This window comes from Rhinoderma darwinii, chromosome 12 (genome assembly GCF_050947455.1).
Source record: "Rhinoderma darwinii isolate aRhiDar2 chromosome 12, aRhiDar2.hap1, whole genome shotgun sequence".
In the NCBI taxonomy this organism is placed as follows: Eukaryota; Metazoa; Chordata; class Amphibia; order Anura; family Rhinodermatidae; genus Rhinoderma; species Rhinoderma darwinii.
Window position 1 is genome coordinate 58,243,961 of NC_134698.1, and position 26,370 is coordinate 58,270,330.

The window sequence follows — 26,370 nt, forward strand, 5'->3', positions numbered from 1 at the left end:
AAAGGGGATCCCAAGATGAGTTAACGATTTGAGAACATATAGAAATAATGGTCTCTTATTCCTGCCTCTATCTACTTTGCGTAAAAAATACATAGGAATTATTCCTGTCACACATTAAAGGCTATGTACACCTTTGAAATATTTGTTTTCTTTTAATAAAAATGCCTATCAGTGTGACTGGTGCAACTTTCAAAATACTTTTGATTAAAAATGATTTTTATTTTTTGAGTTACAGCTGCTTTGTATTCTGTATACAGTAGATACTGTATACAGAGCAGCTGTATCTGTCAGGTCCACGGGACTGATTGGTTCAGTGAAAGCGGGTCCTGCGTGTCTGACACGCAGGATCCACCTGTAATTGATCATATGTAAATTATGAACTTAGATGTGCTTGGGTACAGCTCGATCCTGAGTGTCAGAGATACCCAGGACCCGCTGCCACTGAACCCATCAGTCCCATTGACCCGACAGATACAGGTTTCAGCACAAGATACAGCTGCTCTGTATACAGTATACAGAGCAGCTATATCTCAAAAAATAAAAATAATTTTTAAGAAAAGGTATTTTGAATATTGCTCCAATCACACTGAAATTTTTATAAAAATTAACAAAAATGATTTCAAAGGTGTACATAGCTTTTAAGCTTGTCTTTCATGCACAAAGTGTTAAGCAGCGCCTGAATACATAAAAAGCATTCTGCAACCTAAAGGTAATTCCTATAAATATATTACGAGTTTATCTGAACTAAATGACTTTATATTTCAGATACACTTTCTTGGATCTCTGATCTCACATTGTACATTATACATTTGGCGCCGGTGAACTTAGAGAACTGTCATTAACTTTATGCAAATGCCTTGGTGAATCATATTTCCCACTCACAACTGTCCTGGTAGAAGGATGACGACTGCCCTGGGTCAGAGACCTATTAAAGCAAAGTAGGTTATTCAGTGCAGCTTCACTTCATTAAATGCAGCCTGTAGGGTAGCTCATTGACAAGTAACATGACCATATCACTGGAAAATATGGATCATCGTATAGTGACAAGAAACTCAAATGAAACAAAAAAATAATTATGCTCTATTGTAGAAAAGTTAAAATAAAAAATATAAATATTGGTCAGTACAAGTGATAATGGGGGGTCTTATACCATTTTTGACAGAATGAAGCTTTGAAAAGACAAGTGTGTCCAGCTGCAAAGAATTATGGGTCTGAAAATTGGCAGCATGAAAAGCATTTTTATGCCGATTTTTCAAAAAGACAATCTTAAAAGTCAATTTTGAATGATATTTCACAGTTAAAATCTACATAAAAAGTTGAGAATGTATGTCGAATGAATGCCAACCATGAAATACATGGACGAGCTCTGTCCGCCAGACCCGCTCTTTGTTACCGACACCTGAGCTCCCACAATGCAGGTAACAAGAATCCGGCAGAAACTTAAATTTCGTTTCTATTATGACCAGAGACAAAAAATATCCTATAACTATAAATCAGATAAGCAAAGTATCGGCAAATATAATCAACATTTTATGTAGATTCAAACATTGCAAATATATTGGGCAAAAGGGGAATTTTCCTTTAAAGGGGTTGTAATCTTTGGATGATCACAAGGTCTCCAATTGCTGGGATCCCCAGCGATCAGTTGAGATCCGTGGGGAAACCTACCAGTAAGTGTTCAATTTCCCTACAGCTCCACCGCAGAGGAAATGAAGCATTACACAGTGCCCATTCAAATCAATGAGCTGTCTGTTTAATGCAAGACAAAACAGGTCTGTCAGAGGGAGAGATACCCTTTGTAACCACTGTTCAGGTTTTCTAAACTGGCTATCCTCTTTAAGCTTACAACAAGTAATGAATGCCGATTGCGCAAATGTTTATTTTATGGAGATGTTTTTAAGAAAGTTGAAAAAAATTGTCCTTCCTGTGCTTAGGAGGATCAGCCAAACACAAAAGTGTGTTAGACTTCATTTATCACAAAGAGTGCTTCATAAATCATGTTAAAGAGTTTGTCTTATGAAGATAGTAGAAGTTATTGCGCCAATCAGCTTCGAGTACCCAGGTCCAACTACAGGGGAAATATGGCATTACATGCCGGCCACTGAAATGAATGGCCTTCTATGTAATGCATAGACAGGTCTGCCAGAGAAGCTCTCCATTCTGGATCATAGGGGTGGGATCTCGACCAGGAGATTCCCTCTAGACATCCATATGCCTGTCTTTAGGAGATAACCACTTTAATATATGCAGATTTTGAGACAACAAATGTCCATGGTTTCTTAAAGGGGTTTTCCAACCGAATGGCTGCATATGGGTGAAAACAACAAATAGGCACACTCACCTTACAAATCGCTCTCCACGCCAATGGTTTCATGGTCCCTCAAATCGATAATGTGATAACAATTACTGCCGACACAGTGAAGTGCTGTCCATAGTAACAGACATCACTGATGTAGTCAGCTATTACTAAAGTTTTCAAACAGGTAAAAAAACAAAAACTTTAAAGTAGAAGTTCTAGAACTGTTTCTAGGACATCTACAACCAATAGGGCATCAGCAGGGACCCGGTGTAAGCCCTTACAGAGTATGTATAAGCCCTTACAAACCTAAAATGAAATCATATATGCAGGACAAAGGATGGGAAAGTTAGAAGGAAAATAAAATAATGGTTTGTTTTGGTTTTTATTCTGGTAAAAAAGAACTAGCAAAACAGAGTTGGCAAAAATTACCCTGACGCACTTGCATTGGCATTAATCAGTGGAATAGAATAATCACGTGCCACGACCTAGATCTGTGTAAATGTCTATCATAGCCAGTGGGTGTGAACTGCAGGGGGAAATTAAAAATGCAAAGCTTCATGTATACTTATATAAGCTTTGGGACATAAATGCTCAGGGAAAGTTCAGCACACATGAATTTGAACATATGAAGGAGAGTAGTGAAAGCAACAAATCTACTGTTAGGCTACATGCACACGTTGCGTAATTTGGTACAGAAAATGTGCATCAAAACCGCAGGTAAACGCAGGTAATTCTACAGGTAAAATCCGCACCCAATTGTGAATTTTTGGTGCGAATTTTACAAGTTTAATGCGGAAATAGATGTTGTTTCATGATGCAGATTTTGGTGTATTTTTTATACACGGAGGCAGAATTCACGCGGGGTGGAAACGTTGCGTAAAAGCACGCAGCGTATCTGCCCTGTATGCCGCATGTAATTCCGGGCGAAAAACCGCACCAAAAACTGTGGTACAGTTTTTCGCCCAGGATTGTCCACTGCAAAAAAACTGCAGCACTTCCGAGGAGGCATCATCCCAGGAGGCTGTCCCTCTGACGTCATCCAGGCCGGCCTCTTGGGATGATGTTTCATCCCATGTGACCGCCGCTACAGCCTGTGGTTGGCTGCAGCAATCACATGGGATGAGTCGTCGTCCCAGGAGGAAGAAACCCAGACTCCTGGGTAAGTATAAGTTGTTGTTTTTTTTCTCAGTTGCGTTTTTTTTGCGGCCGAATCGCTGCGAACCCACCGCAAAAAAAGGCAACAACTGCTACGTGTTGTGGGTTTTAACTCCCATTTGAATTCAATGAGGAAAACCCGCAACAAAAAAGCAGCGTTTACGCAAATACAACGGACATGCTGCGGAATAAAATTCCGCACCACAGGTCAACTTCTAAGCGTTTTTTCCGCTCAGTATTTACGCATGTGGATGAGATTTGCTGCTACTTTATTTGCCGTGGATTTTCTGCAACAAATTCCGTGTCGGAAAATCTGCAGTATTTACGCAACGCGTGAACTGACCCTTATAGGATACAATTTGCAGGTGGAAACGCAAAATCAATTGACATGCTGCAGATTTTAAAATTCGCACCACACGTTAAAACGAAAAACTCTGCATTGTTTAGGTGAGATTACTTGAACGCTCGTTTACTTTGCTGGTACTGTATTACACTGCGGATTTGCTGCATTTGGCCTTAAACCTTTAACTCAGGAAACATAGAATGGCTGCCTATGCAACAAGCCCTAGTAAGTGCGATATTGGGAAATTAGATTAGAAGGCCCCGGGGGACAAGGAATATTTGTGTGTGTATGTCTATCTATATATATATATAGCTATACATACATACATACACATATATATATATATATATATACACACACACACACACACACATATAAATGAAAAGCTGCATATGAAATAATATTAATGGAAATTTTGCAGGAGCGGGCATTCTTTCAAAGAGTTACTAAACTGAGCTTGGGTGGTTCATCTATTTTCCATCCTAGATTATAGGCCACATGATGTGGGAAGAAATAAAGTTACAGAGCAGGCAAGTCCTATAGATAGTAAGTGCTAATTAGGTATAAATGTGTAACACACGCATTCTGTGGTCTGAGGGGGCTAAACCAGTCAGGAGCTTTCCCTGATGTAAAAATGGTTACGTACCTCATACTCAGATTCCAGGGTAACCTCTTTTCCTTTATTTTTGAGCATGCCGGCTACAGAGGGGTCCACCTGCAAATAACAGAAATGTATTTGAAAAGAAAAGCCCAAATAGACTGAAACCACAGATGCAGCTTTGCTTACTGACAAAAAAAAAAACTAACATTGTAATATATATATATATATATATATATATATAATGTATTCTGGTTTCCGTCTTATGCACTACAACACATTTTTAAAACCCTACAATACTGTTCATTCTGCACCCCCTGGTACATGAAAAGAAGCATGCTGGAACTATTGTAAAGAATTATACAAACGAGCCAGCAGGAGGGGACGACAGGGTTGCACTAGTAGAAGACAACACCATTTGGAGACAATCGCTTTGTGTGTACAATGATAGCAACAAAGAAAAGAGATTGTCGACAAAGTGGAGATGCACATGTTCAGTATAGATGGAGGTTGGGTCCTCAAAATCATTTGCCATGGTAGGTCCAGGAAACCTAGTCCGACCCTATAGGGTGGTGAAAATTTGCTGGACAAACCCTGAAGAACACGGATATGGCAGCCAAGAGTGGTTGTCACAATATATTTATAGAAAAAAACATAACAAAAAAAAAGCACTCAGGGACTTTACAGTGTTTTATTTTGATTTTATCCTAGGAGGGAATGTTTTTAGGGGGCAACTAAACTTTTAAAAAACTTCTGACATGTCATAGTGGGCGCTGTGCCGTTTTGTTTCAGATTGCCTTTCCTTGGAAAGCCAAGCAAGTGGTGTGTTCGGCTTTCTGAAAATAAATCGATTATAAACTAAGCGGCACATCGCTCACCCAAGGGCTTCTGCCGCTTTGTTTTAGAGATCGGTGGGGCTCTCAGTGCTCGGACCCCATTGATGGAAAAAAAATGTCGAAAAAAATTGCTCTTGCAAGGACCTTACCCTTCTTGTAGGCCAAACAATATAGGTTTTGCTTTGATCTTTTCTACATTTAGAGTCTGTTAAATTAGGAGTAATAATAAAAAAACATGAATATAATTTTTTTTTCGGAAAATAGCCGCAGCGCTCAGAAGTCCTTGGGGGTATTTATACCCCATACACACTGCCATTAAACAATATGTGTATTTATAATTCTAATGAAATTAATATACGCCGCATATTACACAAGATACATATTTATGCATTACTAAGTGCTCGCTAAGTGTATTATATCCGTCCGTTTTTACACCTTACATTAGCTAAGCCATAATAGCACAGGAATAATTTGTTCAATGAATTTATCATCGAATCAGTTATACATGTTAATTGGAGGGTTTTTATAATAAATGAGAGAAATAAAATCTCAGCTCTTTTTCATGCACTATTTTTCCTAATTCCCGAGATAATCATCCGTGCGCTCCAGCCATTCTGATCAGCTGAGTTTTTACAAAACAGATCTGTGTAAAAATTATTCAGCGGAGTGTGAGAAATCATTATGTTGTAGCCAAAAAGAAAGAAACAATCAGACAGATGAAAGTTTACTATATAACAGATTTGGATGTATTGACTGAAACATAAAATTCTTTATAAATGAATATTTCGCAGTGGCCCCTACAATCAAATTACCTTTCAATGACTTGGACAAGTTTTCCTTCTTTGTCAAATTCGAGTATTAAACCTTTTCTAATATCGGTTTTTGGAGAGCTGGGTGACAATAAAGACACCATTATGACTCAGGGACGGTTACTGGTCATGCATAGGTTCCTGAAGTCATAAATGCCATTTATTGGGGAGAGTTGGAATGTATTACCGAATAACTCGACAAATTTACCATCCAGGAAACCAGAAAAACAAGTTGGCAACCAAGTGGGGCGATACTAAGGCTTCTGATCCAGCTCTCCTGCCTGGTTGTGGCAATATGATTGCAGGATGGATCATGACATAACTGGCTAGAATTGTTATTCACAAATCTGGGTGGCAAACCCAAGAGTCAGCCATGCCCCACGGACATTAATGGGGTTGTCTCACAACAACAGCGGCGATCACCAAAGATCTGGCTCCCAACACCCTTGGCAAACTGATTTTGCCAAGAGCACCACCGATAAACAGACATGTAGTATTACAATGTGGTCATTCAGAAGTTTGGTCATACATGTAATACATGGATAGCTCGAGTCCGCCGCTGCTTGCTAGCGGTCCTGCCTTATAGAAGAAGTTCCCTTAAATTTCCATCTGGCTAAGCATAGCTGCAATCCAATAAATCAACTTTTTTTTTTTTTTTTATAACATTTTTATTATATTTTTTCGAAAATACAGATCATACAATAATGCATTGCCGTAATACAATATTACAGAAAATATACAAAAGAACAGGAGATAATAAATGCATCCTAACAAAGTAGGTTCAATCGTGAATGGTATTTCCAGGAGGCAACCAACTCTCCGTCATCTCCGCCGGCCTACACATCCTGTTATCTCAATTGTCGGGTAGCCCTGTAAACATAGTTACATAAACTCACGTAACTACCTAACTAACGAAAACTAACAAAACAACTGGAGCTTCGTGGAACAGTTCACCCGCTCAGGCAGATAGGTGATGAAAAGAAAGAAAAAAAATCGAATAGAAGGAGATATAAGCTTTATTCGCGTGATACTTTCAGTGCCCCTAAAGTGCCCTTGAGATCCTCGATCAAGTACCAAGGCGATCCTGTGAATGGGCCTATGATGTCCCTTCGTTCTGAACTAGTGAAATGATTTGTGAGGAAAAGCTTCCATAATAAATCTACTTTTATACCTATTACAGCAGCTTTGGGGTTTTTCAGTTATACATAAGCTGTCAATGTCAATCCAGGTTCACCGAGCCGTAGGCTCTCTATGCCTAGTTCCATACAGGACATCTTGCATGGCTAATACACTTCAACCAGCTATGGCAGAATTCAGTTCACCTCACTACATGTTGGAGCCATATTACAACAAAGATGTAAAGTGAGCCATACAAAGCTCACTATTGATTCCTCTTATAACTATTCACCCATCTCATTCCTTACCCCTCCCCTTTCTTGTTGCATATTTTTTTTTTGTTTGCAATAAAAACATGCAAAAAAAAAATAAATGTTCAAGTCCCAAAAGTCAGATCGCCAAAGTACCTAAAATGTTGCTATTGGAAGCTCACTTAAGCCTCTTTTTCACGGATCTTGCTCTTAAACTTTATCACACAGTGATAAATCGAGATCGTACACAAGATACTGGACATATGGCCCATATGGTAGAAATACAAATGTCTTAGAATAGACATCAATATTTGAGTGTGAGGGTCTGAACACTTATGGCCAGTCCTAAGGATGGAGCCCTTATGGTATAGACCCCTTCAAAAGGGTTCTTCGGTTCAGAATACCCATTTTCAAACACCTTATTAGGGAATTGTGGGATAATAAAGGGGGTTCACTTTTCAGGACCCTCATCTAAAAGCCAGTGGATGCAAAGAGCATCTCTTCCTCTGGAGGACCTGGCATGTCCATCCATTACATACAGTAGACTTATCAATGATTTAGAAGGAAAAACTGTAATGCTTCATTACCCCTGTGGTGGTGCTGCAGGGAAATTAAACACTTGGCTTCAGGGTTTCCCCCAAAGACCACAGATGAGTAGCAAATTCCAGCAGCGGCATACTCTATGATTAGGTTATCATTAGGAAACCCTTTTAATAAAAAAAAAGTTATTGTCCAAGCGAAGAACCCCTTTAAAAAGAAAGAAAGAAAAAGAGTTGTTGTCTCTCACCCCTTATCTTCCAGGTATGGATAAGTTATATGAAAAAGTGAATATTGGTCACATCTATCAGGGGCGCATGTTAGACCCATCACTTCTACTTGTGCACCGCAATGGATTTGATTACCGTCTGGCAGTTTAATTCAGTAAAGGATGTAGAGGTCAAGTGAGAACAAGAACATTTCTCAGAATTTCACATCATTATCTAATGGGCAAAGATCGGCTAATCCACACGCTCTTGTTTAGATGTACATCATCTTTCTGAGGCTGTTGAAAAGGAGGGATGTCAGTGAACTACGCACATTACTAAATGACAAGGCGATCCGGCATGCTGGCGTTCAAAACAAAGTAAAATCCGTGAAAGGGCTAAAAAGGCCAAGCGTCTGAAAGAAAATAAAATGCGGCTATAGGAAATATCTAACCCACCACTCTTATTATAGACTCTTGCTGCCCTCCAAGTTACCATTGGCTTCATGTGAAACATCTCCAAGCAACACTGACCAATAAATTCATATTTACATATATTTTTGGTGTTTGTTTTTTTTTTTTAAGTGGCTGCTTAGCTACATTCTAATTCATATATGTCCATCATTTATATAGCAAAAGCTTAATCGACATAGTTTGTAATAACACACATACAGCGCTAGTCCTATTCCAATGCGTGCAAACCACTAAGTTGTTCCCTCCTGCCATGTTGCTAATAGTTTTATTTAACTGCTTATCAGTTATTGCAGTTACTAGTTATGTCTTTACATGGGAAAGGTGTGACAGCCAATCTGAGCGTCATTAAAGAAACAATAGGCAATATCAGAAATAGGGAATCACTGCATAACAGCTATTCAAGAATCCCAGAAATGGGTTAAAATAAGAAACAACTGAACCAACTAGTCAAAGAGGTCAACGCAAGGACTACATGGTCGTAACTGGACTACATCTGACGATATGGGTGTCATGGGCGGGGACCCACTCAGGACACGCATTGTACCAGCCGTAGTGGAGAGCCGCTACATGGAGCACTTCCCCCTCATTTGGACAGTTGACCTGTAATACTATATTTCCCCTGCAAAACCTGTTGTGGGGAAAATTTGTGACCTCTTGTAGGTTTCATCAGTAGGACCTGCAGTGATCAGTCCAGTTGAAACAAGTGTAACTCCTGGCACAAATGGTAAACTTAGCATTTACCTGGAGTTATTTCAGTCTTTTCCTATACCCTATATAACCATATCACTGGCAGTTAACACTAGGGTAAAATCCACATTACTAGGCCATATATTAAATAGGATTCTTCCCTTTCACTATTCAGTGTGGCTCAACTTGATCTGTCATATCAGATAGTAGCTCGCAACACACAAAAGTTTGGGGACCACTGCCCTATAATCTTACTTACCTTAAGTTCCACACATTAGAGAACTACAGTGTTCCTCCACTGGGCCACATAGACATTCAACTCCCAGGCACACACCCATTGGTGGCTCATACTAACGCCACTCGTTTGTCATAAGCCAACATGGCCTGGCGGTGCCTGCATGTAAGGAAGACCAGAGGGTTGAGGGAAACACTAAACCCCGGCAAAAGTAGAATTTTCCACTTTTGCCCAGAGTTGCACTTTAAATTACTGTTACATTGTTTTCTATCACATTAGGATCCTAATGGTTTAGTGGAAGAATCTGGAATGAAGAACAAGTAGTTGTCACTATTAGTAGGCTCCATAATGCGTAACTGCTGCAATTCAGGAAATTTAATATTTGCACAATTAGCAAAATTGAACATATTCTGATTGCCAGATGGTCTCTGTTTAATGTTCATTAGCTGAACTGATAGATGTCGAAAGAGCTGAAAACCCCTGCTTGGAGACAAAATTAGGACTTATAAAGACATAAAAGCACACAGCACCCCACAAGCGTATTCTATCCCTGTGAATCTTCCCCCTCCCCCCTCCTCTTTAATACTCTCTCTGTTCAATTGTGTTCTTTTAGATGTGACCTAAATCATGGTTTGGCGGTACAGAACGCCAACTGTGATCCAATTATGGGTTTTACAATCCCATATAGAAACAAAGCACTAGATGATTTCATTAAATCAAATGGAGTTTCCAGATTAAACATCCGGCTTCATCAAAAGCTTAAGCATTGTATAAATGGCTAGTACCCTGAGTTATCGCAAGCTGGCAAGTGCCTAGAAAACACCAAATGCAGTAAAAGAAAAAAAAAATGCATTGTTTAGGCTATGTTCACACTTTTGTGGAGCATGTTTTGCGCATATGTCAGGAAAATCTCTTGAATGTGTCAATAGGCTATAATGAGCCCGATATATGAGGGGTGGTCCCACAGAATACAGTTTATTGCATGGTGTGTGTGTATATATATATATATATACACATATATACACACACATACATACATACATACATACACACACACACACACACTTGAAGCTATCGGGTGACATATGCAAGTTGAATACGTTGGGGCTATAAGTTTGACGTAAACAAAAAAAGAGAATGTGAACAAAGCCAGTGTGTGGGCCTATTCACATCAGTGTTTGGGTTCCGTTCAACCTTTCAGTCAACTACGGAGAGAGAAAGAAAGAGAGAGAGAGAGAAAGAGAGAGAGAGAGAAAGAGAGAGAAAGAGAGAGAAAGAGAGAGAAAGAGAGAGAAAGAGAGAGAAAGAGAGAGAGAGAGAGAGAGAGAAAGAGAGAGAGAGAAAGAGAGAGAAAGAGCAGGTGTAAAATTAAATTCAAAGTCAGACAATTCCAAATGTACAAGATTTATAAAGTGGCATGCAGAGTTTAATAAAGTAGCCGCAGTTCTCGCCAACTACACCCTTCAATATAATTTACGCTAAATATTCCATTTAACTGTGGGCCTATGTGTATCATGAAGCTATAGGTCCACATTTATTATTCAGGTTTTTTTATTACAGCATTTAAAATTGACAACATTTGTCTTCTCGCTCCTAAAAAGAAAACCGCTAAGAAAAAAAAAAAAAAAGGAGTGGCCAAGATGAACACACAGATAAATCCAGACACAGTTTAATCATATAAGCAACCTTTTGGATGAATATCGTCCTTCATCAGCGTACAAAACAAACATATGTACAGATAAGGGTTCAGGTAACGACACCTGAAGGGGCCAAATGAGTGTTACCTTGTAACCTGCCCTATGTGCATCGGTGACCTAGGCCGAAAAAGCGCTATTGATTCAGGTAAATCCAGAGACACCCTGACGGAACCCATTAAAGTTAATAGGTTCTGTTGAGTGCCTCTTGTCTCCGTTATTCAACGGAACCTGCGCTTCCAGCTTATTTGTTGTTCTGCTCCTCAGACAACGGAATGCCGAATGCATATGTGAACAAGGCCTAAGGCACGAGGGAGAACTAAAGTGACTAGCTCCAATATTGTAACTGTGAACCAGCCACAATTGGGGACCCAACCCCAATCCAATAGCAGCGCCATTGACAGTCTATATGGCGGGTATACCAGTGTACAGGAATGCCTCTCCTCCAGGAAAAATTACTTGCTCCACTCTGGACTACATACTACTTGGAAATAGTCTATCCCTGGAGCTTGTCTATAAACGAATACGTACCGGATTATTATGCAGGGTTGTGAGCATAATACAATCTGGTGTTTCACGACATTGCATTATCATTCAGTATTTAATTATGTCAAAACAAACACTTGGGACCAAATGAAAAAAAAAAAAAAAAAGATAAAATCATTTCAAATAAAAGATGTGATAATTGAAATACAAGTGAATATGTTCTCGATCAGCAGCGTGCGGATCACCATAGCAGCCAGAAGAACAGAATTTGTATGATGATATCAAGTGGAAAACAAATTGTATTATAAAAACCGCACTAATAAATAAGATGGAGCTTCAACGTCAAAAAACAGAGAGAAAATTATTTTAAAATAGAAGTTCAAATAGTAACATAAGAGGAGGCATCAGATAAGGTTATGCGTTTAGATGATTTAAAGGGGTTGTCTCATCACAGACGACCCATTTTATAGGAGAGTTACCATGACGCTCAGTTGATCGCCAATGGTCCGGATCCAGAGACCACTGACAAACAGCGGATATGGCTGATGAAAGTTGCCATCGCCGGCTTATTGGGTGGATCGATGTAGTATTACCTGGTGGCCATTTCTAGGTTAAAAAAAAATCTACCAATTTTTTTATATCTTGTATCTTCATGATCTGAATCCGTTTTCACTTCCTTTTTTTTTAGTTCATTTTTGCTTTATGCAGTATATTCGTCACAGGCATTAGTTATACAGATAGCTTTTCATGACGTATCTGTTAAACGGATGTCATTACAGCCTATGGGTGACGGATGTGCTAAAACTGATGCCTAACCTTGGCATCCATCACCAATAGGCTATAATGGTATCTGTTTAATGGATACGGCAAAAAAGGGTCATGTGATATCCGTTGACTGCATACCATTATAGCCTGAGGGTGGCAGATGCCACTGTTCGATATCGATCACAGGAGCTTTTCTTCGCATATACATCAAACGTTGGCCAAAAACCTTGATGTGGACGTAGCCCTTAACAAGCAGGTTAATTGCTGGTGATGGATCTTGTCTCAATTCAGAACTTGGAGTATACAAAAGTATACTTCTCCAAATAGGTTGTAGAGCTGATAAGCTAAATAAAGGGGTTATGTGGGTACCAAAAATCATTAGCAGTGTAGTCACCGCAGTATGTGCGTACACACGCTAATATCCATTCCGGTCCCCCATCGTGCGGATTCCAAATTTTCATAGATTTGTATAGCGCTGCCATGGGAGTCTAGTTGCACAGACTTCTTTGATGACGATCAGAAAATCAGCACGACAGGGGACCGGAATGTATATTATCAAAAGTACTCACATACTGCAGTGACTACACTGCTAATCATTTTTGGTCCCCACATAACCCCTTTAACTATTGTAGGGTGGCTCATTAATACCCCACATGAGTATCAAATATGTTAACCAGGTTATAAGTATATTCTTAAAGAGGCTCTGTCACCACATTATAATGACTTTCTTAATGCCCAACTGGGCGTGTTTTAATTTTTGACCAAGTGGACGTTGTGGAGAGAAGTGTATGACGCTGAGCAATCAGCAACATACACTTCTCTCCATTAATTTACACAGCACATAGTGATCTTACTAGATCACTATGTGCAGCCACATATACACACACATTAACGTTACTCAAGTGTCCTGACAGTGAATAGACATCACCTCCAGCCAGGACGTCATGTCTAGTCAGAATCCTGACACTTCGCTAACGTTTGTGGTTGATTTACAGCACAGCAAGCGTGATCTCGCGAGATTACGCTGTAACCTGTCATTTACATCGAGATTACGCTGTAAGCTGTCATTTACATCGAGATTACGCTTGCTGTGCTGTAAATCAACGTGACGTCCTGGCTGGTAGTAATGTCTATTCACTGTCAGGACACTTGAGTAACGTTAATGTGTATGTATGTGGCTGCACATAGTCATCTAGTAAGATCGCTATGTGCTGTGTAGATGAATGGAGAGAAGTGTATGACGCTGATTGGTCAGCGTCATACACTTCTCTCCACAACGCCCACTTGGTCAAAAAGTAAAACACGCCCAGTTTGGCATTAAGAAAGTCATTAGCATAAAGCTAAAATAGGTCATAACTCCGTCAAAAATGATCGTTTTTCTAAATAAACAACACTGCTGTAATCTACATTACAGCTCCGATCACATTATGTACAAGATAGGCCACTTATAATGTGGTGACAGAGCCTCTTTAAGTGAATCGGCAGTAAAAGTGCTATGCATAGAAATATAACAAAAGTAAAAAGATCTGTCAACAGCACTTATACTGTCTGTACAATAAAATGAACAAGGAAAAAACATCTGATAACCCGAGACAATTTTTTTTCCTAAAAGGTGCAGCACCAACTCAACTGCTCTATTTGAGACAACATGGAGGTGTCCACCGGAGCATGGGGCCTTCCTAATGCATCATTACAGTGGTAAACTGTGGTAGATACTAGAGTTTCCCTTTAACATTTCCTCTGTAAGGACTAACACATACAAAGATAAGATTGATTGTAAGATATTTCTAGCCTGTCCGGCACTCACAGGGACGGTAAGCCAATGTAATCTTTAACCCCTTTGTCGCCAAAACTATTTTTCTGTTTTTCCTTTTACCTCCTTCCAGAAGCCCCAACCTTTTTATTTTTCCATTGATATAGCCGTGTGAGGGCTTGTTTTTTGTGGGCCAAGTTGTAGTTTTTCACAAAACCATTTATTGTACTGGGAAAAAGGAAACAAATTCTTTGTGCGGTGAAATGGAAAAAAAAAACATTGATTCCTCCATTGTTTTTTGGGTTTCATTTTTACGTGTGGTAAAAATTACTAGTTAACTTTATTTTGCAGGTCAATATGTTTACGACGTTTTTTTTATATTTTACTGCTTTTAAAAGGGGAAAAAAAATTGTTAAAAAACATATTTTGTGTTGCCATATTATTTTTAGGGCTTGTTTTTGCGGGGCGACATGCAGTTTTTAATATTACCATTTTAAGGTACATAAGACTTTTTGATTACTTTTTATTACATTTTTTATGGGAGACGAGGTGGCCAAAAGCAATTCTGCCATTGCCACGCGGCGATACCAGTTATGGGGTTGTTGTTGTTGTTGTTTTTTTACATCGCTTTTGGGAAAAAATCATAAAAAGAGTGTTTCTTTTGAACTTTTAATATTTTTTTGGGATATAAAATTATTTTGAAAAAGAAAAAGAAAAAAATGATCCAGGAATATAACTAGGCACTCTTGGGTCTCCAGTTGCTCCTTTTGGATCTTGGTACAAGTACGTTGAGCGGTCTTATCTTTGTGGTACGGTGGTCCCCCTTCGATTTTCTGTATTTTCCGAGCTACATAGCATTAGCAAACAATATAAACATAATAGCAAACAATATAAATATATATATATGTATTCTTCTGAGAGCTCCATATTAAAATCGAATTTGAGGCTCGCAGGTGACTTTATATATAAAAATCTCTTCCTTGGAATCGGACATTAATGTCAACAGTGTGCCTCTGGTCTGGATGTCCCATTTCGTTTACATAATGGGATCTGTTCTTTGTAGAATGAATGTGAATGGTGTTCTCTCAATATAAAATATTCAATCAATTGGGTGAATGTAATAAAATAATATACTATCCACCCCTTGCAATCCTTTGCAGTGGGAGGGGTTGCTTATAGGTCCGCTGTGGGTGGTGGGGACTAGGGACCCAGTGCCCTCCGGGCATCCCTTGGGCATATGATCCCTCTCCCTGCCCCCCCTAGGGTTCCTTGGTGGCTCCTCTCATGAGTAACAGCTATATATATCTAACAAAACGATCACGAGATCTAGTGGTAAAAGTGTTCCTATAGGATCCTGCCACTATATTGATGGATCATTGTTTTTGAACATTTTCTGGGTTTAAGTGGGGACTCAGGTCCTGATGCCTTAACGGGTATGGGCCCTTTCTCCCTGCTTCCCCTGAAATACATTATGAATTCCATATATATATATATAAAGATAGCTGCAAAATGAACAAATTATTTGTTCAGTTTTGAAATACTGATCAATTTAGCTGATCATTTTTCTTTTTGTATATAACTTATGATATAGCATAATTACATAAACTGCGTAGCAAGGGATTTTATGTTAAAAAACTTATTTCTCCATAATTCCGCCACAAGGTTTAAATAATAGCAATTTTGGCTAATTATGTTCTTGGATAAATTAATATTGATAATTAGACCTAGGTAATATCAATATTTTTATGGAGGATTCATACTCAATTGATATTATTGTTAAAACTGTATGGGGATGCAATATTGATTGCCCTCCCTATGAGAACACTAAATACATTCTCTATATATATATATATAAACTAATGGACAAATGTACTGTTTACTTGACCAAAAAAATACCTCTATTTTCTATTGAAATTGATCATTGCACTTTATGAAAGATCTACATATGACTCCTATAATGCTTTTTGGATTATCTCCATGGAAGATTACCTGTACAACCATGGAACCAATGAATGAACTTTGGGATACTATAAAGGTATCATGTTTGGCAGTATCTGTCAAACGGCTCTGAAGAAATCCTGTATTGGATGAAACGCGTCAGCTGTCTCAATCAGACAGGGCGGGTAGTGACGTCTACACTCTGCCCTGTGAATTCCTGTCCAGTGTTGGAGATACCACGTGGAAGGAGACATACGATAGAATTTTAAACTTACCTGGCTGCCAGCGTGTGATCCTGCCTTGCCGGGCCCGTGTCTCTCGGAGTGCAGTGGCGAATGCCCGTGGAGATCGAGGAAAAAATTCTCAATTGATATGATGATGGAGATTTGGAGGCTTAAATGAAATGTATGGCCATACAGGTGAATTTTGCCTTTTGTGAAGATCTTGACCTTCCATCTATTGGACCGACTGCTTTCATGCAAGGATTCCTGGCATTGGCTGGCTATTCAAGGTAAAAACCTCTAAAGCTCAAGATTAAGGGCTACATATTGACCCTAAAGGTCTGTGAAAAGACCACCTATCACCATAAGATTTATATGTTACATATTGACCTTAACAGGTCTGTGAAAGGACTCTCTATCACCATAAGATTTACATAAAAATCAGGATCCGCCTAGGAGGGAAAAAGATATGCTGCAAATTATATCCCCTTAACATATGGGACTGTCTTCCTATTTTGAGATTTATACTTCTTATAAAAAGAATGTCTTCAAAACATCATTACCAACCACTCTACATAGGAACTCTGGCCACTTTGTGACAAAAACAGCATATATGGTTGAAAATCGCAAGTGTGAACATAACCCAGCGTTTTTGCTTTGAAAATTGTTATCTTTTCAAATTTGTTCCGTGCATATATGATGTTTACATACATACTTATGAGGTGATATTATAGAAGCATAGAGGTGCTATTATATGTCTCTTTTCCTGGCCAGGAGAAAAATGTTTTAAACTGTTGTTGTATAAATTTATACTGCCGGTATTATCTGGATTCATAAATAAAATATTTTGTTAAATTTTTTCCAACCCAAGAGTGCCTAGTTATATTCCTGGATCATTTTTTTCTTTTTCTTTTTCAATATTCTTTATCAGGAATGGCACCGTGCTATATTATATTGCAATTTTGGGTATGTTTAGGTATGGTTTTGAATAACCACATCTTTTTTCTATAAATATATAAAATTATTTAACTGATTTTGACTTTTTCTTTTTTTAAATTTTTTATTAGTCCCCCTTTTTCCAGGTGTCAGCAACCTTCGGCACTACAGCTGTTGTGGCACTACAGCTCCCAGTATGCTCTGAGAGCCAAAGGGTTTATTATTCCAGCCAAAGGCTGTCAAGGCATGCTGAGAATTGTAGTTTCACAACAGCTGGAGAGCCGAAGGTTGCTTAACCCTGCCCTAGGGGGACTAATAAAGAAAGTAAAAATCAGTTAAATCTTTTTATATCCAAAAAAGGGGACTCAAGTCTAGGGGACTTGAACCAGTGATCAAAATACTGCAAAATGTATGTATTGAAGTATACAGTGTTTTTTACCGGCTCCTATTAAGCCCTGCCACATAAAGATGGCAGACCCGGGGACCAAAACGATGGGGACCGATGGGCCATCGGAGGGAGCTGCCCCCTCTTTCTAACGGCTTAGATGCTGCAGTCGCTATTCACCTCTGCATCTAAGGGCTTAATCGTGCGGGATAATAGTTCTCTATGATCCCGCCCATTGCAGTGAAGTGTCGGCTGTAACATACAGCTGACATTCACATCTTATGGAGCGGGCTCAGCCCATGAGTCCGCTCCACACTTTCCCTTCTGACTTCCGCATTACATATACGGCGTATGTCGGTAAGTGGCTAATAATCAAGTTCTAAGACCTTGGTATCAACCTGCCCTGCACAATGGGCACAACCCAACGTGGTCACAGTTCCGCAGCTACCAGATGTTGCAGTTGACCCGTCCAATAAGTGTCAATGTAAATCATAGGTGATGTGAGATGGTTGAACAACCTTTTCATGATCTTCTATAAGAACAAAGAGGGATTCATTGTGGGATTTGCTGAACATTGTGCCCAGGCCTTGTGCAGGGAACCTTTGATGCATTGTAATGTTTCATCTGTTACTTTACATATAATATGACTCAGCCCAGACTAAGGCCCCCTTGTACACGGCCATGCCCGTAATTACGGTCCGTGATTACAGGCACGGCCGGGGACAGTCACTTGCATTTGCGGGCCGTGCTTCCATTATAATGTATGGGAGCACGGTCCGTAATCTAAAAAAAAAAATAGGACAGGCCCTATTTTTTGCGGGACATTTCCACGGCCCAGACACCTTCCCGTAAATATACAAGAAGGTGTCCGTGGCAAATAGAAATGAATGGGTTCGTACTTTGATCAGGAATTACAGTCCGTAATTGCGGATCAAAATTACAGCCGTGTGCACGGGGCCTTACACTTAGCACCTGACAGGAATGTGTGTCCGAGCCAAAAGGATAAGACCGAGAGAATATTTCAAAGGCAAGTATTTGAACTTCATCTCCTTGACCTAGAGATCTCAACTGCAGTACATGTAAAGTAAAAGGTTCCTCGCAGCAATATTAAATCTTTATCCTCCACAATATGTTTTTGTCAACCGTTTTCTTTCAATACTTATTCCACTATAGACAGATTCACAAAACATTCTGCGACTAAAAAAAGATTTTTCTTTCCCATTTCATGTAGTAAGGTTAAAAGAAGTATTACATTTAAAAAAAATAATAATAATGCATGTGCTGAATTCTTATTTCTCAGCTACTCCCCCATTGAAAGTGATCCACCGAACAAGGGAAATAACATGGAGGACAAACAGCTCCACCTTCTGGTTGTATTGTGATACTACATCAATTGTCACTGGTGCAGCTCTAATAATCAATGCCTGGAACATCTGGCTAACGTTTATTTCTCAGGGAGTGAATTGGATCTTTCTGGTAAAGATCTTATATTTCTTCCTGCAACCTTCAAGAAAAAGACTGACCTTGAAACGAAACTTGAGTAAACATGCAGAAAAATCAAAAAAAAAAAAAAAAGTAAGGGTACATTTACATGTAAAGTTTGAGGTGTGGTTATAAACCACATGTGAAAAAAAACGCATGGGTTTTAACGCAATTTAATGTGGTTTTTGATGCGGTTGCAGTAAAAAATGCAACTGCATCGAAAAACGGACCAAATCGAGGTAAAAACGGATGCAGATTTTCAGAGGCGTTTTTAATGCAGATTTAAGCGCAACTCAACTGCTACATGTAACATTTTTATCAGTCATTGCTCAATATTTCTTTACAAAAAAGTAAGAAGGAAAAAAATTAAATTGCCCTCTGCGAGGTCCTCGAGTGCAAATGTTCTATACAGCCATTTCTGCTTTCTATGCGATTAATGATAGCCGGGCGACAATCCCGAATGGCAGCCCTGACAGTAAATAGCACATTTCTCTGTTAAAAAAAAATCATTGTTTAAAACATAAAATAAAAAATTAAATACTCTAGATATTGCAGTTACCCACATGTTATGGCGCCCCCTGCAGTTCTTTTGATACCCTCTCAGAACATTCACCTAAGGTCTCAAGCACACATCCGTGGCCCTATATACCGGCACAAATCATGGATCCGCAAAATACGGACCGCACACGGAGGGCTGCTGCATGCGGTCCGTAGTTTTAACAGACCGATGAATAGAATGGACGAGACCGATCGACATCGATGGCAGGAATAGAACCTGTTCCATAATATGTGGTATGGACACGCGGATCCGCAAAAAAACGGATGTGCATGGCCCATTAGAAATAAATGGGTCAGTGTGCTATGTGTTCAAAAAATGGATAGCACACTGAAGAATATCACTGAAGTGTGCATGAGGCCTAATGTGTCTACTACTACTGGTCACACATGCTCAATAGCTCAGTCCCACCACCCGCATCCTCTTGTATGCGCACAGTGAAGTTATTTTTGTTATACTGCAGCCAATAAGAATCGACGCACTAGAAGCGGCATCTTTCTACTGTGACACCCATGGCCGCGGACCGTCGGGATTACTCGCCCCCCGATAGCCGCAGTCATGGATCAGTGAGCGCTGACCCGCAACTCCTCCTCAGGAGACGCCAGAGTGAAGCGGAAGTGAGCGCTGGCATCTCCTGAGGAGGAGTTGCGGGCCAGTGCTCACTTCCGCTTCACTCTGCTGTGTCCCGTAGGGTGCGCGCTCGTGTCCAGCCTTAAAGGGCCAGCACGCACACCTGAATAGTATGTCAAATTAGCCCATGATCACCCTGGCCCCTTCCGTCATTGCCTAAGCGTTGTTGTGTTTACCCGTGTTAGTCTTTCAAATGGTCCCTTAGTGTTTTCCAGTTCCCAGTGCTCCCGTTCCAGCTACCTGTATCCTGATTCCCGTGCTACCTTGTTCTTGTGCTGTAGAGAGTTGGAGTCGTGTTGTGCCGTATACTACGCCTGCTGTGTTATACCGCGCCTGCTGTCTGCCTGCTGCCAAGGTCCCATCGGAGCCTAACCATCGCTACTGTCTGTATTACCACAGGTACCCTTATTCGAACTATAGACTTTGATTTGGTATTCTGTTTGGCCAGCTGCTATCCCGCTACGGCCGAGTGGGTCCACACACCCGCCGTGACACTTACCACCACTGAACACATTAGGTGGACATTCTAAGAGGGAATCGAATGAACACCAGGGGACGCCATAACAAGTATGTAACTAATATCTAGGCACAGGAGAAAGAATGACTCCAATTTAAAAATGACTATGCTTTGTGTGACCGAACAGAGAAATGTAATAATTAAAGGGGTTATCTGGATTATAAAAACTGATGGCCTATCCTCAGGACAGGCCATCAATATTAGGTGGGTGGGGGTCCGGTAGTCGTACGAACGCAACAGTCTCTTCATTGTTTACATAGTTCTTCTTTCTGTTCGTACTTGCATGCACGGTTACATTTGTAGCAGTCGTGCAAGGTGTTGTACCATTGTCCCATTCAAGTGAACAGTCGGACCCCCACTGATCTAATGTTGATGGCCTGTCCAGAGGATAGGTCATCAATTTTTATAACCCGGGTAACCCCTTTAAATGTAAGACAACAGCAGTTTACAGGAATTGTTCCTCAAGATCACAGTAACCATCATTTGTATCTTTTATTTGGTCCATAAATTACCGTATTTTTTAACTTCTGAACATCGTAACGGATTTGAGTAAATTCACGGAGTCCAAAAGAACCGCCTATGACCAGCAGCTGCAAACAAACAAGAAGACACCCACTTATTACTGTGTATTATAAAAAACATATTGGGGATTAATACAAAAAAAAAAAAGAAAGAAAAGTTTCTTAACAAATCCTTCAATGATGAGAGATCCCTGTCTAACAACATCAGCTGCGCCCTGAAGGAAAGAGTGGGAAGATACATCTGTCGGATATATCCTCAAACCACCTGTTTAGTCATGTAACATGCGAAAACATGGAAGAACGAGCAACAGCATTAATAAGGCATCTGTCAACAGCATGAAGAACTGCGAGGTCACGACAGGACTCTGGGGACCAGGTTAAAAAAAACTAAACACCTTATACATTCAGTTAAGTAATATCTTATTATGTCGACTACTTTGTGTTCTTTCTACAGGGACACAAGTTCCTGTTGTAATGAAGATGGTGCCCGGTGGTTTGGGAGCTCCTACCGCGGATGACTGTCAGCGGCTAGAGAAAACAGTCATCAGATCTTATTGTAGGATGTATGGCAACGGCAAGATCTCTGTAAAGAATACTTCTCAACATTCCCAGATTGTCCAGGAGTCTCTCAAAACCACAAAGGAGACCACCCAGCAGAGTAGGCAAGTCTCCGACGAGATGCCCTCTAAAGATCAACATCAGGAGAGAACAAAGATGGAGTGAGAATAAATAAAATAAAAGCAGCTGTTATGGGGACACTCTGGCTGGCCTTGGTTATGGGGCTGAGGTTAGTATTTAAGCGAGGGGCACCACTTCTGCAGCCTACCCAAAAATATTTCTTAAGCATATGTTCACACAGGTCGAATATGCTGCGTAAAAGCCGACCTAATACACGCAGGGAATTCCACCCACAAGACCGCACCAAATTGTGGTGCAGATTTTTAGCCGGAATCGCCGCTGTAGATAGAAGAACAGAAAAAAATAAAATAAACTTACCTCACTGGTGTTGCCATAGCGACCCAACCCTCTGGTTTCTGCAAAGCCTGGCCTCCTGTGAGGAGATGCAGGGAATAAGGAGCGGTCTCTATGACAATGCCAGTGTAAGTATAGACTTTTTAAATTAAATTTAAAGGGAACCGGTCACCAGCATTTCACCTATTAAACTATCAATACCTGGTGGAAGTGGGTGAAACATCATGTTTATGTAACCTATAAATATCTAAGTCGGCTCTGTACCTTCAGTATTCCATTTTTAGTGTTCCTGCACCGTATGCTAATGAGCATAAAAGAGTCATATCTTAATTCCTCACCTTTCTGAGTTAACCCCGCCTCCTTACTTTTGATTGACAGCTCCTCGCCTCCCCCAGCACACACAAAATACCGCGCTTGCGCATCAATGACCTGCTCTGGTGCATGCGCACAATGAGACACCATAGTGGCGCATGCGCATTAACTAGGTTTGAGGCCCAGACGAAGCAGGGGTGTCAGACCATACATGACGGGCGAATGCGCACTATCTCAGACATGATTTCCGCATTAAGGGCGGGCAAGTTTTTGGAGGTGGGTCGGCATGAGAAGAGGAAGGAACGAGACTGCCGGATTATTACCATAAAAGGCACAAACTGTTTGCAGACCGTTATTTACAGTCGGAGGAGAAGAGGGGATAACGGCAATGAACTTTTGACAGCAGTGGCCAGTGAGGGAAGTAAAGTTCAATAGGTGAAATGCTGGTGACCGGTTCTCTTTAAACAAGAAAAATAATTTTTTTTCTTCAGATTTGCGAGCTTTGCTGCGGAATCGCAGCTTTTATGAAGTAAAAACGCAACATTTGCTATTTGTTGCAACTTTTACTTCCTTATTAAACTCAATGGGGAAAAAAAAAAAAAATAAATAAAAAAAAAAAAAAATCGCAACAAAAGCGGGACAATTCCACAGTATAAATTGACATGCTTCGGATTAAAAAACAAAAACACCGCTTGTCAATTTATTCAAAACCTTTGCACAACTGAGACAAACGGAAACGATTTGCACTGGATCCGTCACCAATGAAATCTGGTGATGCAAATGGAAACCTATAGTTTCCGTTTGTTTCAGCCAGTGTCCCAGATGACGCAGATGTGAACGAAGCTTTAAAGACAAGCAGCTAAAGTTAAAGACCTCTACAATGTTAATGTTTTAAAGGGGTATTTCCATTTTACGCAGCTCTCTCCATTTAAGGCCCCCTGCACACGACCGTGCCCGTATTCACGGTCTGTAATCATGGGCACAGTCGGCCACTGACAATCACTCGCATTTGCGGGCCGTGCTCCTATATAAAGTATGGGAGTAAGGTCCATAAAAAGCACAAAATAGTACCTGTCCTATCTTTTGCGGAGCCTTTCTACGGCACGGACACCTTCCCGGAAATATACGGGAAGGTGTCCATTGGCAATAGAGATGAATGGGTCCGTACGTATGGATGAAATCTACGGTTGTTTCATGGGGACTAAGTCTATGGACATTTCTGTAGCTTCATAGTCTCCAATGGATAGGGACCAGGCGCAAGTGCAGCCACCTCGCTATTGGAGTCTATGGAGACTGTGACAGTCGGAAATCAGAGAATGCGGTTCATCGGACCCCCATTCTCCCTTTAGGTAATGGTCCCAGAGGTTGACCCGCACCCATCAGGCTGTGGATATGCCATAAGTGCATAGGATGGGAATACCCCTTTAAGAATAGCAGCAAGTCTTCCCTGGACCGGAGTTGATCTCCATAATCATGTGAGCACATGCTACATTATGAAATAAATGTGCGCTCCTGTGACAGGTCCTTATTAAACCAGCTCCACTGAATACTTTCTGACAAAAAGCTCTGGCACAATTTTACACTGTGGCAAGCTGGAAAACACAGGTATTAGATGTCCTGTGTGGCAGGCTCGTACACGTGCACTGTTGCAGAGGGGGCTTTAGAGGCAGACGAGCACACACTGTTATAGACTGGCCACCCAGTTACCATTGCTCCTTAATAGCCAGAATAGTCCAGCCTGCTACACTACCAAGTCAATAAAAGAAACCTGACAGGCCCATTATAAGGCAATGGGATCTGATAAACATGCAAGCCCTAACGCCAGTGTGAACAGAACCTGACTCGGAGCTGCTGTGTAAATACTAATAACCTAACAAAACCAACCCATCGACCCTATACAGTGGAGGAAATAAGTATTTGATCCCTTGCTGATTTTGTAAGTTTGCCCACTGTCAAAGACATGAACAGTCTAGAATTTTTAGGCTAGGTTAATTTTACCAGTGAGAGATAGATTATATAAAAAAAAATAAAAAAAATAACATTGTCAAAATTATATATATTTATTTGCATTATGCACAGAGAAATAAGTATTTGATCCCTTTGGCAAACAAGACTTAATACTTGGTGGCAAAACCCTTGTTGGCACGCACAGCAGTCAGACATTTTTAGTAGTTGATGATGAGGTTTGCACACATGTTAGATGGAATTTTGGCCCACTCCTCTTTGCAGATCATCTGTAAATCATTAAGATGTCGAGGCTGTCGCTTGGCAACTCGGATCTTCAGCTCCCTCCATAAATTTTCGATGGGATTAAGGTCTGGAGACTGGCTAGGCCACTCCATGACCTTAATGTGCTTCTTTTTGAGCCACTCCTTTGTTGCCTTGGCTGTATGTTTCGGGTAATTGTCGTGCTGGAAGACCCAGCCACGAGCCATTTTTAATGTCCTGGTGGAGGGAAGGAGGTTGTCACTCGGGATTTGACGGTACATGGCTCCATCCATTCTCCCATTGATGCGGTGAAGTAGTCCTGTGCCCTTAGCAGAGAAACACCCCCAAAACATAATGTTTCCACCTCCATGCTTGACAGTGGGGACGGTGTTCTTTGGGTCATAGGCAGCATTTCTCTTCCTCCAAAAACGGCGAGTTGAGTTAATGCCAAAGAGCTCAATTTTAGTCTCATCTGACCACAGCACCTTCTCCCAATCACTCTCAGAATCATCCAGATGTTCATTTGCAAACTTCAGACGGGCCTGTACATGTGCCTTCTTGAGCAGGGGGACTTGCGGGTACTGCAGGATTTTAATCCATTACGGCGTAATGTGTTACCAATGGTTTTCTTGGTGACTGTGGTCCCAGCTGCCTTGAGATCATTAACAAGTTCCCCCCGTGTAGTTTTCGGCTGAGCTCTCACCTTCCTCAGGATCAAGGATACCCCACGAGGTGAGATTTTGCATGGAGCCCCAGATCGATGTCGATTGACAGTCATTTTGTATGTCTTCCATTTTCTTACTATTGCCCCAACAGTTGTCTCCTTCTCACCCAGCGTCTTTCTTATGGTTTTGTAGCCCATTCCAGCCTTGTGCAGGTCTATGATCTTGTCCCTGACATCCTTAGAAAGCTCTTTGGTCTTGCCCATGTTGTAGAGGTTAGAGTCAGACTGATTAATTGAGTCTGTGGACAGGAGTCTTTTATACAGGTGACCATGTAAGACAGCTGTCTTTAATGCAGGCACGAAGTTGATTTGGAGCATTTAACTGGTCTGGAGGAGGCTGAACTCTTAATGGTTGGAAGGGGATCAAATACTTATTTCTCTGTGCACAATGCAAATAAATATATATAATTTTGACAATGTGATTTTCTTATTTTTTTTTAATATAATCTATCTCTCACTGGTAAAATTAACCTAGCCTAAAAATTCTAGACTGTTCATGACTTTGACAGTGGGCAAACTTACAAAATCAGCAAGGGATCAAATACTTATTTCCTCCACTGTATGTAGCACAAGCCAGACAGGCTTACTACAAAAATGATATGTAATAAGCTCCGGACGAGTACCTTGGGACTGTAGAAGCCCTTGGCGTTACTGTCCATATATGGACAGTGACATCAGGGGCTCCTCCAGTGCCGGAGTCCCCAGCCAGAGCGCTTCTGATGCTC

At 40.5% G+C, this 26,370-nt stretch overlaps 1 protein-coding gene across 1 annotated transcript in view; it reads right to left on the minus strand.

Moving 5' to 3' along the window:
• The window catches only part of COX16 (cytochrome c oxidase assembly factor COX16), a 52,479-nt gene that overhangs the window by 24,350 nt on the left and 1,759 nt on the right, over positions 1 to 26,370 (minus strand). Inside the window, exons 2-3 of the mRNA XM_075844568.1 lie at positions 21,421 to 21,498; positions 4,444 to 4,512 (exon numbers count right to left, since the gene is read on the minus strand). Of these exons, the coding sequence (XP_075700683.1) occupies positions 4,444 to 4,512; positions 21,421 to 21,498 (147 nt within the window). The remainder of the gene's footprint in view (positions 1 to 4,443; positions 4,513 to 21,420; positions 21,499 to 26,370) is intronic.